General features: G+C 40.8%; 1 protein-coding gene across 1 annotated transcript; it reads left to right on the top strand.

The window, feature by feature from the left end:
* Positions 1-11663: 11663 nt before the first annotated feature.
* On the top strand, positions 11664-15028 carry SODALDRAFT_288115 (APG9-domain-containing protein). The gene is made up of 3 exons (XM_028608588.1): positions 11664-12637; positions 12704-13424; positions 13481-15028. The coding sequence occupies exons 1-3, from the start codon at positions 11931-11933 to the stop codon at positions 14825-14827; spliced, it is 2775 nt and encodes a 924-aa protein (XP_028470499.1). The 5' UTR covers positions 11664-11930; the 3' UTR covers positions 14828-15028.
* The last annotated feature ends 355 nt before the right edge of the window (positions 15029-15383 follow it).

Below are 15383 nucleotides of genomic sequence, written 5' to 3'. Positions count from 1 at the left end.
GGAGTCACCACGTGATCATAGGCGAAGCGTGAGTTCCATTAATCTCTTCTGGAACTCATTAATACACCTCTACCAGGATCTAGTATATTAGCGCGTATACAAACTAATATGACTGGCTAGGGATAACAGAGCGGCCTTGCTGGATAGAAGTATATCCAAACATATACAAACTATAAATAGATTTCAGTATATTAACCTATATAAATAAAAGTTTATCCTACTACTATTATAGCTATTGCTATAATTAAAAATCAGTATCTGCTCTATGCCTTCTAGTAGCCTGATATAGGCGGGCTAGTCTTAGGGGTATTATAAGGTAGTCGGGCGTTAATAGTAGTTATATTGTAAAGGGCTACTTCTATAGAATCTGATTATAGGTTTAAAATACAGATTATAAAGAAAGTAGTAAAGTTACGAGTACTATAATTAGTAGACTATTTATCGGTAAGATAGTAATAGCTTTACCTAAAGATACCTTTATAATATTAGGTCCACGATCGTAATCTATCTTTATACCCGCCTATATAAAATAAGAGGAAAGGTACAGATTAGTAGGCTAATCTAATAAGCGATTAGGATATAGGGCGAATTCACGAGTGCCCGTCTTCCGCCCCCCCTGTTCTATCTTCCGGGTCGACTTAAACTACTTTAAGGTTAAATAATCTACTACTTCCCTACTACCCGAAAATAGGTGCGTTTTATAGGTCTCTCGAAGTACCTAAACATAAAAAAGAGAACGCGTGCGAATACTCTTCAAAGAAGGACTCTGCGAAGAAGGACCCCTAGCCCTAACGCTTTAGGGCCACGCTATTATATTATTATAGTGTTATTATTACGTTATTATAAAGGGAAAAAAATTGGTGGTTAGGTAAACACGTAGAAATCCGGATACGGATAGTCAGAAAAACGCTGGAGCGGATTACATAATCGGAAAAATACCGGATGGTTATATACATTAATATTATTCGTCGTATAACTAAGGAATAGTAGGTCTACTAATCGTATTTATTTATTTTAATCCTAACATGCGCCCCTCCACACGTGCCGCCCTTTTCCTTTTCCCTCTTTTCCTCCCCTTTCCACTTACCCTTTTCCACCTACCTTTTCTTTCCTTTTACCTATCTTAGTATATATTTAAACTACGGCTATTTAAGCCTAGTATTCGTGCTTTAGAAGACGACCTACGAGATAATTACGCGCCGAGCAGAATCGCGATATTTGTCGTATCTCAAAAATGTACCACTACGCTAAAAGGAAATTTCTATATCTTATATATAGGGCTTATTTAAGTGCTTATATTCAATACGACACACTCCCTAGATTAGCAGGCAGTACTGCATAGTATGCTGGATAAGTCATTAATAAGCACTAATAGCTCTGACTGTCTGTCTTTATTTTCTTATGGGTTTTCCACGTTTCGAATTAAGGTTATTTTTAAGGGGTATGCTTAGTAACCACTTTACGCTGAAACGGCTACCGGGCTCATAACTGTCGCATCTCAAAAATATACTACTACGCCAAAAGGGAATTCCTATATCTTATACATAGAGCTTATTTAAGTGCTTATATTTAATACGATAATATTACTCTAGTAGTAGTATATTAGAACACGAATATCGGTACCGGAATCGTGGTCGTATTCTTCTATAGAAGGGAAAGATTCCCCTATAGAAAGTATCTATAACTATTTATATAGCCGAGTTAGGGCTATCTAGAGTCGTTAGTACTTACTAAGACTATACCCGAACTATACCCGAAAAGGTCCCGAAGTCACACCCCGATATCCTGGAGCCTTTATCTAACATAAACCCCTAGAACTAAGGGATTATATCCAATAGTTCTAGCCCTTGAAACCACTCAAAATAACCACTTAAATCGGGGTCTAAAATAGCTCGATATTAAATATAGAATCAACGGCTTATTAAATAGCTCGTTATCTTTAAAAACAGTACAAAAACAACCGTTAATAGCTATAAACAAGGCTATAGTAGCCGTAGCCACGTAACTATTAACCCTATCCACCTCTTAACTATTCTAATAGCCGTAAATCCTTTAATAACCTTAGTTCTTCCTCTTTGTTAGGATCTATAGCAGCAGCGGCAGGCAGCGGTATAGGCGTAGACGGTAACCCGTTTTTACCCTTTTTAGTCTTTCTACCGCCTCGTGATACGGTAGGAGCCTTAAGGGGATCTTCCACGGCAGTAATAGCAGTTGGATCTTCTTCTTTTTCCACTATAATAATAGCAGTATCTTCTTCTTTTTCCTTAACAATAATAGCTTTAATCCGTTTAACGGCAGTATAAGACTCTCTTTCTTCTATAATAACAGAGGCTATAGGCAGGGCCACCATCTCTCCAGATCTTAACGAAGACCAGGGCTAGCCTCTTTAAAAACAGGTTCAAACCGCTTAATTAAAGTAATAGCAGTAGGAGCAACGGCTCCCGTAATAATAATAGAGGTACCTTTCCCTACCCCCCTAGGGCAAGGGCTAACTTCTTCTATAACGCGTGGCATAACAGGTTAATAAACAGATTAACGAATAACGGCAGAAACATAAGGGGTATTAAAGAAGCTAAAGTCGGCATGCGAGGCGATATCGTTCTGCGTGCCGTGAAAATAAACGTCGTTTTCGTCGCTATCTTGCTAAGTAGCGGTAGCGAAGTACGAAGACTACTTTATAGTCTTCTTCTTCTTTTCTACCTCTCTTTTTAGGTTAGCTTTAAAGCTCGTTTAACGCTCCTATTCCTAGCTTTTAATAACCCTTTTATAGCGTTTAACTACTTCCTTTAACGGTTTATACCTATCCTTCCTTTATATCTCGTTAATATTAGGGTATATATACTAACGCCGATAATAGGTATCGCTTCTTTTAGCCCTAATATAATTATAGATAAAATCGACCCACCCCCTAGGGGACTCCCTGCCCCCCGGGATCTTCGCTTTTTTATCCTTTCCGAGAAATATCACGGTGTAGAAGCTACTTTAGATAGGTTTTAATTATAGGCATTCAGGCTCTTAAACCCTTAACTAACTACTATACTTTCTTGCTAAGGCTTTAGGCTCTAACGGTCCTTTTCTTCGAGGTCGTGGATCCGAATAAAGGTAGGGTCTCCCTATTCTGGTAATATTCCCCGAATAACTTAAAAGAAATCACGGCGCTACTTTTCCGGATCTTTAATATCCCGTATAAAGATTTAAGTCGCTAATCGGTATAGCTTAACGAAGTCATTTACCTATTACTTATAGGGTATCCTCTTTATTATTTATAGGTAGTCGTCCTACCTCTTCTTAATAAGGTACCTCTACACTTTATTAAATAGTGCGATCTATTCCTTTAAGACTTAAATCCTCTCGCTAACGTGTACGTAGAATTTAAACTAATAATAAAGGTCACGGTTAATACTACTAATTACGTAGTTATTAACTCGCGCGATCGAATTAGATACCTTATCGTATTGGCTTTCTTTAATTTAGAATAGATAAAAGTTAAAGTCTTCGTTATTAGAGTCCTTTTCGGGTAAGGTAGGCCGTACTAATTTAAGGCGTTCCTAGTCCGGAACTTCGGGGTTAATATACTACTATACTTCGTATTACGTCGTGATTACTCGGACGCTATTAATCTATAGTTTCTAATTATCGGGCTTTCGAAGGATCTTTAACGCAGGGTGCTCCTTTATATCTATTATAGACTTCGGAGGCTTCACGGCACGGTATAGTATAGGGTAGATAATAAACAGAATAATACTATAACTATAGAGTAGGCGGACGTTACCGTTAAATAACCCTAAATCTTAATAAGCGTCGAAATAGTGATACCGTTAGATCTACCGAAATGGGGTTATTTTTTAGAGCGCCGGGCTTATAACTATCAGAACACGAATATCAGTACCGGAATTATAGTCGTATTCTTCTATAGAAGAGAAAGATTCCCTTATAGGAAGAATCTATAACTATTTATATAGCCGAGTTAGGGCTATTTAGAGTCGTTAGTACTTGCTAAGACTATACCCGATCTATACCCGAAAAGGTCTCGAAGTCACGCCCCGATATCCTGGAGCCTCTATCTAATATAGTAAAAGTGGTGGTAATACCTAGTGTTTTGATTTCTCGGATGTTTAGGTACTTCGAGAGATCTATAAAACGCACCTAATTTCGGGTGGTAGGGAAGTAGTGGATTATTTTACCTAAAAAGAGTTTAAGTCGACCCGGAAGACGGAATAGGAGGGGGCGGAAGACGGGCACTCCGAATTCACACGCTAATATACTAGATCCTATCAAATAGACTATAGTCTTTTCGATTACGTAATGGGTCGGATTGCGAAGAGTATAATCCGAGTAGACACCTATAGAATCTATGCTATATAAAATACGGTGGTAGCGGTTTACTAATAGTCCGATATACTTGCCTTTACCGAAACTCTTAAGTATAGTATAGGATACGAGTATTCCTTTTCCTATAGCGTATTTATCGTAAGGATAGCTCCCTTATTTTTCGTCGCTATATATCTATATAAATACACCCGAAAAGGCTTATAACAGCTTTATATTAAAATTAGGATATTTAGCCACTACGCCTTTCTAGTACTTATAGCGTATAATAATACCGCGCTTAATCTATGTATTTATTAGTATATAGTAATATATATAGATATAGGGATATATATCGGGCTTATTTTTATTTACGTACTATAACACAGTATTAGCGTAGTTTATTTATAGTTCTGTATATCGAATAGTCAGTATACTATTATAGAAAAGCGTGTATAGATATATACGATTAAGAATAAACGTGTTAAGGAGGGGAGAATTAAGCGTATTTTTAGGCTAAGTCTCGGACGTAGCCGGCAGAACCTATAAGCCGATACTCTAAGGCTATTTATAGTCTTCCTCGGACGCTATCTTATACCAGGGGATACTTACTTATATTATTATATGTATAAAGATATTCACGATTATACGTCTATCATAGTATACGTTAGCCTGTATCTAGAACTATTCTGCGATACTTTTCCTTATACGGCGTAGTAGCGATACTAAAACTTAGTTCTAAGAGCCCTCTTACGCTATAGCATTACGCCCTAGTACTAGAATTTATAGATTTAGACTACGGGGAGCCGTGGGTAGGGGGTTATTTACTAGCCTATAGTTATCTAAGGAGTAAAAATAAGATTAGGTTAGGCTATAGCGTTATAGTTATAGTAGTAAAAAGAATTCCTTATAATTCATTGGTTTATTCTGCCGGTATATATACCGCCTTTGCTATTAGCGTATATAATTATACGGAACTGTATTATAGCGTACGGGTGTGTTTACTAATTCTTATAGTGTGTATCTACTAATTTTTTTTGGTTTTTCTTAAGTTGTTATAGTGCCCCTGTGATTTGCCGTACCTGTCGTATAGGCACACGGACCACGACGTGGTCTATAAGAGATCCAGTGAGAATCCACGCTATAACTAAGGGCTTCGGATATAACAGGGGCGGATACCGGAAAAGACCGGATAGGATCCAAATGATATAATACCCATAACAGAGTCTTCACTACCTAAATTAAGGGCATAAAAGACTCTTATAGATATAACTTAATATAATATATATACATAAGATTTCTACTTTACTAAGTCAATTATATAAGTGCTATTTAATATACGATAGTTATAAGCCCGGTTTATAACGCCTAAACGATAAATATTAATAAGGCTACCCCTATTCCACTATAAAAGCAATCACGTCTATATAGGCACTCTTAAATAACTACTATTAACCTAATCAGAGTAATTAAAAGATTAATTAACCTACCTATTAATTAACTAACCGATAAATAATAAGCTAATAACAATATCTTCTAACGTATCTAGCGCCGAATAGAAGGCGGCCGCTACTACCCTTATTAACTAGAGGGATTAGGTAGTATAGGAGCGCGCTGTACACGGTAAATCTACCTTCTACTAGGATAACTACCTTAATCTAAAGCTAAGCGATAAGGAGGCTAACGCCTACCTTCTCCCTATACCTATATAACCTAATATTCGTAAGTATAAAGCCCTTATCGTGGACCTAAACGCGGAGGAGGCCACGGCTACGACCATCACGTCTTCTACTATCACGCTAAAGGGCGATAAGGCTATTAATACTACGGACGCCGCCGCTACTACGGCCGCTACCACGGCGGCTATAATCGTTAGTAGGAAGAAAACGGCCGCCGCCGGAAGGCTATAGCCGTAATAAAAGAACCACCGACAAGGACGCCCACATTTATTAACGACCTCTCCGAAAAGGGGCGTACACGCTACCTATCAGATCGCCGCGTATACCGCGAGGAAAAAGCAGACTATGACGTATAATAGAACGAATTTAATAAGGTACGCTCCTATATTAAAAGGACTATCTATACTATATTATATAGCCTCCTCGCCTAGCTATAGGATAATACCGTAAATAACCTATAGGCTTAGATTACTCTCCTATACGCGCACGCAGGACTAACCCCTATAAACCTCTATAAAGAAGCCTTAGTTCTATATCGATAATATACCACGCCTATAAAGGCTATACCTAAGGATATAGACGGCTGGGTTTTAAGCTAGAAAATTGCGATAATATATTATAAATATATAGGCGTTTTAAAGCTATTAAAGCGCGAACTATTAGATAGAAGACGCGTTAAAAGCTATTAGACCTATTACCCAGGAATAAAGTAATAACTACCTAGTAAATAACTACGATAAGATTACGGAAAATAAACTAATAATTAACGATTTCGTAAAGGCTTTAAGGGCGGTTCTTAGTAATATAAAGAGCCTATAATCCTCCGCTATAAAGCCTAGAGTCGGGAGAGGCACCTTTAATACCCTTAAGAACCTCCCCGATACTAAGGATACTACTAATAATAAAGATAATAAGAAGCGTCCTTATAGTAACACGTCCGTAAAGGCTATCCCTCCTATAATAAAGAGGCTCTATATGATATATAAGAATATCTATACCACCTCCGCCTATTAGTATATGAGGCCAGATATATACCCTTATACCTAATATAGCCGCGAAGATATTATAAAGGTTATAGAAAAGAAGATACATAACTATAGTTTTAAAAGCCGTATAGACACCGCAATACAGGAAAGGCGGGAAGCCTTAGAAGCTATTACCGCTAATAAGATAAAGGAAGTCTAGGAAGATTAACTCTATAATACTACGCCTATTATAACTACTATACCGTAACTATAAAATCAGGGGGTTACTAGGCTACCCGTAAGTATAGTTCTAAAAAACCTTTCCGTTACCGTGAGTATACAGCTAGGCGTCTACCTCTCCTAAGAAAGGGGGGTAGCGCGCCTTTATACGATAACACATTAAGATTATAATAGAGAGCGTCCCTCTTTATTAACTAAGCTAAAGCACTACTATACTACGCGATCCTAGACTTAGGATTATCGATCTACGTCTTTAATAATTAAGGCCGTTTTACGGCCATTAGACTACCCACTAATACTTTATCCTTATCCTTTTAGGTAAGTACTTATAAGGCTTCTATCCTCGGATACGGAGACATTAAGCTACGTATATAATCCCTATTAGGCATAAAAAGGCTATTACGCCTCCGTGACGTCGTATATTATAAGGAGTTCGTTACTAATATTGTCTCGGAACACTAGCTACGCCTATAAGGCTACCGCTAGGATACCGTAAATAATACTATTATCAGCTCTACTAATAACCGGCCTATCTATAAGCTACTAGATATCCACGGCTAGTATATAATTAAACGCGCGGAAGCTATAGCGGCTACCGCGTTTACGGTCTCGGCTTAGCACCCCCGCGATAACCCGTATAAAAGATCGCGATAACTGCGGTAACCGTAGAAGACTATAGCGTAGCGGTAGCACGAACACCTCGGCTATTATAGTACCGATACCCTTATAAGAATCGTTAACGCTATTTAGGGGGTAAGATAAAAGAACCGTGTACCGCCGACTATAACGCGTATAGGTAATTATAAATACTTACGTAGATCCGGCGGATATTATCCCTTTACCTGTTAAAGCCTGGAGAGGCCCTAGCTATTAATTTTCACGATCTTAAAGAGGCGGAGTTATTAGCGGGCGGCCTATATAAGTTAATTATATTCGTTATAGACGTATACACAGATTATGTATAGAATTACTATCTACAGAAAAGAGACTAAGGCTCTATCCTTTATACGTTAGGAGACGTTTTTACCCTGCTTAAACCCTAATTCGACGTTAAGCCACGTATCCCACGGGACGATTCTAAGATATTTCAGCACCCAGAAATCATTACTTTCCTCGCTACTAAAGGGGTAAAAGGTTAGCCGTCGACACTATATTTATAGGATTAAAATGGCGTCGTAGAATGGATTAAAGGTATTATTAAATGGAGGGCGAGGGCTATAAGGATTAGGGCTAATCTGCCTACGTCTATCAAGCCTAAAATCTTTAAGACTACTATATATCTATATAACAGAACGCCACGATATATTAACGACTAGAAGACGCTATATAAAGGCCTACGCGGCCGTTACTCTAAGCTTATATATTTACAAGTATACGGCTATAAAGTCTTTAGAAAAACACGCGATACCTAGGCTAAAAGGAACCGCCTATAAAGGCTAGAACCGAAGGCATAGATCGGATATTATATTAGATACTATTCCTTGAATAGCTTTTGCGTATAGCTACTATACCTAACGGATATTATCACTATAAGAGACGTGATCTTTAATGAAGATAAGACCCTTAACGGCAGGATTAAAACGCTATAAGCTATAGCTTCGGCCAAGGAAATCGGGGAACGCCTATAATCTATCTATATCACCTAATCTAATAATATTATACCCGCGAATAGGCTATTATTAAGGGGTATAGCCGTAGACGTATTAGATCCTGAGTCGGAAGACTCTAACGCTACCGGTATTATTACGGGTAAAAGCGACGCTACCGCTATTACTACGGGTAAAAGCGATACTACTACTAATATTACGGATAAAGGCGAGACCGTTATTATTATTATAAGAGAGGCTACCATTATTACTACGGGCACTGCTATTGCTATAGATACTACTATTATTATAGGAGAAGACTATACTACCGCTATTATTACGGGTAAAGGCGATAACACCGCTATTACTACGGGAGAGAATACCGCTATTACTACGGATACTCTACGGTTTACTACTATAAGGTTTAAACCGTTTTCTACGCCTTTAATATCCCCGGAAGACCCTGCGCGCGCGTTTCTTATAGTATTAGCGGTAGTTCGGGGCGTTAAGGTAGAAGGAGACGATAACTACTAATAGGCAGCCGCGGATACCCTTAAGGGGTACCTATTAGCCGTACGCCTATTAGCCGCGCGCCTATTATCCGCGCGCTCCTCTATCACGAGAACTATCGTAAGTATCTATAAGACTAAGAAGGTGTAGAACGATAACGTCTAAAAGGCGTTCTTTATCGCTAGAAGGACTTATACCCCTATGCGCACGAGGAAGTAAGCTATTAACGATAGCGACGTCGGTGCTATAGATTCCCCTTATACCTCTTAGCCGCTGTCGTATATAACCCGCGAGGATCTCCCGCCTATATTAAACCACTACCGCGATATACGCCTTTACCCGTTACGGGAGCGGTGGTTCTAGGCCGAGGGGGAATACCTTAAAGGGCACCGATAAATAGGCTATTAGTAGGAGGTAGGCGGTAATTAGGCTAATAAGTAATAAGTCCTCGATTATAGATAAGTATATATCTATAAATGTAATACGGAGGGCACCCTCCTTAAGTGTAAGGCACGCCTTATAGTGCGAGGGGATTAATAAAAACGGTTAGAGACTAAAGATAACTACGTCACTATAGTAGCCTCGCGGTCCTTCCGTACACTAATAGCGATTACCGTATAATTTAATCTAGAAATAAGGTAGTTCGACGCCGTTAACGCGTTCGTTAACGCTAGCCTTAAAGAAAAGGTATTAATAAAGATACCGTAAGACTATAAGATACTAGGTAAGGTCCTATTACTATGAAAAGCCCTCTTCGGATTAAGGGTATCGCTACTATTATAGTAAGAGGAATTTAGCAGCACGCTATAAAAGATAGGATTCACGGCTATCCCTAATAACCCCTATATTATAATCCGTGACGGTTTAATCCTATTCTTCTATATCGATAATATCGGACTTATATATTATAAAGACCGTAAGACTAATACTAATAATCTTAAGACCGCCCTTAAGCGAAGCTATAGGTTATTAAGAGGCGAAGAAATCCCTTAATTCCTAGGAATTAAGGTTCTAAGGGATAGAGCCACCCGTAGGTTATAGCTATTATAATTCTCCTATATAGAGAAGATCGCGGTTAAATACTATATAGATATCCTCTGCCGAAAACCATTAAAGGTTATCTATAGAACCGTTAATACTACGCGATAGCACGCGCGTGTCGATTCCCGAGGTCCGTTAGTATTAGGGTATAATCGGTTCTATCCTATATACCGCTATTATGATAAGACCTGATATCGCGTTCACCTATTCGAAGCTTTTCTAATATAACGTTAATCTCTCCTCTAACCACCTTAAGAGGGCTTAATAAGTGCTACTATTCCTATACTATATAAGACACTATTACCTGGAATTTAGCGGGGATAAACTCTTCTTAACCGTAAACGATGCGTTCTTTAGGGATAATCCAGACTATAAGAGTTTATAAGAATATACGATAAAGCTTTTCGGTGGTACTATTAACTAGAAAGCGGGTAAGTAACTAATAGTTACGATATCGTTAATAGAGTCGGAACTACTTGCTCTTATAGAGGCCGCTAAGGAGATATTATTCGTTAGTCGGATATTAAAGAATCTAAAGCTTCGGTTAGATTAATAATAACTATAGCTATACTACGATAATTAGTAGACTATTAACCTTGTTAATAAGAAGGTATACCGCCTACGAATAAGGCTACGGTACATCGATATTTTTAACTAGTAAACGCGCTAATTAATATAGTAAGGCCTCTTTAAGGTTATGTACGTTAACACGAAGGATATAATTGCGGGTAGTTTAATAAAGGTATTACCGGAGGTAGGGATTAAAAGACTATAGTAATGGATTAAAAGAATTATATTAAGTAGTTAAATTAACTATACGAAGAGATCGAACACGCTAAAGCGGTAGCGACGATAAGGGCTTCTAAGGGCGTAGTAGATCCGATAGATATAGATCCGATTAAGTAAATCCGGCTAATCAGGATCGAGGAACTAATTAAGATAGATTTAAATTAAACGGTTAAATAGGGCAAATTTAGATCCCTTTTATAAGGGCGTTTTCCTGTAACTAATAATTTTACGATAGAAATATTAAGAGTATTTAGTTTAAACCGAAGTCTCTGATTAGTTAGTTAACCTAGGAAGACCCACCTTAACTAAGAGGGTGTATCGTATAGGCACACGGACTACGATATAGTCTATAAGGGATCCAGGGGGGATCCACGCTATAACTAAGGGCTTCGGATATAATAGGGGCGGATACCGGAAAAGACCGGATAGGATCTAAATAATATAGTACCCATAACAGAGTCTTCACCACCTAAATTAAGGGCATAAGAGACTCTCACAGATATAACTTAACATAATACACACACACGAGATTTCTGCTCTACTAAGTTAATTATATAAGTGCTATTTGACGTGCGACAGTACCAAGCTCACCTCTCAACACGGGGAGGACTCGTGCATGTGGACGGAACTGGTGACCACCCATCACTCCCAATACATCCCACCTGCCCTCCACTGACGAGGTTGACCTCAACATCGAAGCCGCGGCCACAGCTACCGTTCCTCGTGCTATTAAGCTTTAGCTACCCGGTCATGACCATCAGGTCTCCTTCCAAGTGCTCCCAGAATTTCGGGCCACTCGCAGACAAATTGCCATGACTTCGAATGGCCACTCTCGGTTTTTATCCTCTCCGACGGAAACAAGGCCCTTTTACGAGGAGTTGAGGGGACAGAGAGATAACGATACCCCCACCGGCGGCGAGTATGGCGCAAGGGTAGACGAAGAAAACTGGAACGAAGAATTCCACGACCAGGACCTGGATCATCTCAAACACCTTGATTCCGACAATAGCCACACTGCCTTTGCTGTCACAGCAAACGTAACGAGAGCAACTCGCGGAGTCTCGCAACAAGAAGATGACCGTGGAGCATATGGCGTGAACCGGGCCCCAAATTGGATGAACCCAGATAAAGATAACGATGGGGATAATGATGTTCCGGCGTCGCTGTTGGTTGAACGTCATGGCAACGAACAGCAGCCTAATGCACCGATAGGACAAAAGCAGTTTCGCCCGGGAAAGTATTACGATACTCTGCCTGGCCGCCTATCACATAAGTCTCGTGCTCGTTGGGAACCAACCCAAGAAGCTCAGCAGGGCTTGCACCATGACGTTCCATTACATTCCGTCAAGTCAAATGCATCTTATAATATTGGTCGCGGAGTCACTAGTCATGCGAGAGAAAAGGCCTTGTGGAGATGGACCAACGTTTCGAACCTTGACTTCTTTATGAAGGACGTTTACGAATATTTCCTCGGCAGTGGCTTCCGGTGCATTATTTGTGAAAGAGTCTTGCACCTGGTGTACGTATAGATCCTTTTCCCCCAAGATGAACGATGAGAGGTGCTCGTCCTCTAATCAAGGCACAGGCAATCGACCTTCCTCGCAGTATTCCTGACTTTCTTGACACAATGCATAGATTATGGTCTAGTGCCTCGAAGCAAAGCGTTGTCGGATGTCGTAATTCCGCAATGTACTAAGGCCATGTCCTGGTACTGGAACCTCGGCCTCTGGCTCTTCGTGTTCTATTTCATCTGGAAGATGGTTCAGTTCACAGTCGACACGCGGCGCCTGCTGAACATACGAGACTTCTACACTTATTTGCTCGAAATTCCCGAGCAGGACATGCAGACAGTTTCTTGGCAAGATGTGGTTGCGCGAATCATGGCTCTTCGAGATGCGAACCCAAGCACTGCCCTTAACATGACGCCGGTGCAACGACAGTGGCTTCGCACACACTCCAAGGAACGGCTTGATGCTGTGGACATTGCTAGCCGGCTGATGCGGAAAGACAATTACTTCATCGCCATGATCAACAAGGATATCTTGGACATGACTCTTCCAATACCGTTCATGCCAAAACGCCAGTTCTTCTCTGGAACCCTTCAATGGTGGATCTATTTCAGCATCATAGACTTTGTCTTTGATCGCAGTGGTCAGGTAAACCAGGAGTTTCTCAAGTCCAGTCGCCGGAGCCTGTTGAGCCGCAAGTTGCGTGAGCGATTCATTGCCGCGGGGATTCTCAACCTTCTGTGCACTCCCTTCTGGATTGGCTACCAAACTTTTATTCATTTTCTGAACTACTACAATGTCTGTCAAAGTCTCTCGCTTGGCTCCGTATACACATGTGCTGAAACTGGCAATAGGAATACAGGAAGAATTCGGCGACTTTGAGCGACAGGCGATACACTGCCTTGGCTCGGTGGAAATTTCGGGAATTCAACGAACTGCCTCATCTTTTTCAGGAGCGAGTCAACATGTCATATCCATTTGCCAGCCGCTACATTGACCAGTTCCCTAAACGGCTCACTGAGCAATTTGCTCGATCAGTCATGCTTATGTCGGGTGCCATCGTTTTTGTCCTCACAGTCGCTTCCTTCCTCGACAACGAGCTTTTTCTCGGCTTTGAGATCACCAAGGATCGAACTGCCCTCTTTTACATCGGCGTCTTTGGTACTGTGTGGGCTCTGGCCCGGGGTATGATACCGGAAGAGACTACTGTTTTCGATCCAGAGTACGCGCTCAAAGCTGTTCTCGACTTTACCCACTACATGCCGGATCATTGGCACGACAAGCTTCATAGCTTTGATGTGAAGCAGGAATTTTCGCAGCTCTACAAGCTTAAGGTGGTGATTCTGCTGGAGGAAATCACGGGCATATTCCTTGCCTCGATGGTGCTTCTCTTTTCTGCGCCCAAAAGCAGCGACCAAATCATTGATTTCTTCAGGGAATTTACAATTCATGTTGACGGACTCGGCTATGTCTGTTCTTTCGCCGAGTTCGATTTCAAACAAGGCTCCGGGGCAGGCAAGCAACGGTTAGATAAGGGGGATGTGCGGGAAGATTACTACTCGGCGAAACATGGGAAGATGGCCGCCTCGTACTACGGCTTCCTGGAGAACTACATGGTCAATCCCAAGACGAGCTTACCGGGAGGGCATGTTCCTCCCGCCGTACGGCAACAGTTTCACCCGCCGCCCGCGTTCTCAGAAGTCAACCCTCCCACGCTCTCGGCGGGCATTCAGGGCTCAGGAATGGAGAGACGCCCACGTGCCCGGGGAGTCACGGGGGATCGTGGTCAACTGGCCAGAGTGCCAAGGTCAGGACCATCTATGACGTTGTCTCCAATGGCCTCTGTGCTTCTTGATCCACACCACCAGCCACATGCGGCAGGTATCGATGGTCATACCATGTATTCCGCTCGAAGTCGTGCGGCATTTCCTGGCGGTTCCTCGGGTAGGGGAATCGTAGAGGAAGCAACTGAAAGTAGAAACGACGTCCAAGTGCAGACCCAGCACCACGGAGACGAAGCTGGAGGTGTCTTCGAGTGTGAGGCAACGCTTGGAGAGTCAGTATGGCAGACTTCACCCTCCAAAACCGTGAGCCGAGAGAACAGTGGAATCGAGTCTCTTGGCCAGGATACTGGAGTTCTCGGGCTGATACATCAGCTTCAACAAGCCCAGCGAGACAATCGATTAGGGGGGGTAACGTAGAATGGATTGGCTGTTGACTTGGAAACCGTTAGAATGTCAATTTGTCTCGTATTAGCTATTGAGTATTATGTAGTACATTAAGGGCCCTACTAGGGAGCCAGTACAGATGGCTATTTTGCTAGTAAAACGGTGGGGCCCGCCAAGCATGATAAGCTACGTAAGTACTAACCTATTTTATATATACAATTAAGTACCCAAACACACAGATATAATCTCTCTTTTCAATTAATCTACTAGTTTCTTATGTACCACATTAATTACAGCATAACTATCGTATATTGAAATAGCATATATATAATTAACTTAATAGAGCAGAAATCTCGTGTATATGTATTATATTGAGTTATATCTGTATAAGTCTTTTATGCCCTTAATTTAGGTGGTGAAGACTCTATTATAGGTACTATATTATTTGGATTCTATCCGGTCTTTCCCGGTATCCGCCCTTATTATATCCTAATACCCGAGGTCCCTAAGATCCGAAGCCCTTAGTTAGGTATAGATCCCCTAAGGACTATATCGTAGTCTATATACCTATACGATATACTCCCTTAAT

The sequence above is a fragment of the Sodiomyces alkalinus genome, assembly GCF_003711515.1.
Source record: "Sodiomyces alkalinus F11 unplaced genomic scaffold SODALscaffold_1, whole genome shotgun sequence".
Lineage (NCBI taxonomy): Eukaryota > Fungi > Ascomycota > Sordariomycetes > Glomerellales > Plectosphaerellaceae > Sodiomyces > Sodiomyces alkalinus.
This window is presented reverse-complemented; position numbering and strand designations above follow the sequence as displayed.

Bases quoted from the DNA above. Each gene is read 5' to 3' on its own strand.
- SODALDRAFT_288115 (XM_028608588.1), top strand. From the start codon at position 11,931: ATGACTTCGAATGGCCACTCTCGGTTTTTATCCTCTCCGACGGAAACA. The intron at 12,638-12,703 runs GTACGTATAGAT...ATCAAGGCACAG, and splicing joins GAAAGAGTCTTGCACCTGGT to GCAATCGACCTTCCTCGCAG. The intron at 13,425-13,480 runs GTCTGTCAAAGT...AACTGGCAATAG, and splicing joins ATTTTCTGAACTACTACAAT to GAATACAGGAAGAATTCGGC.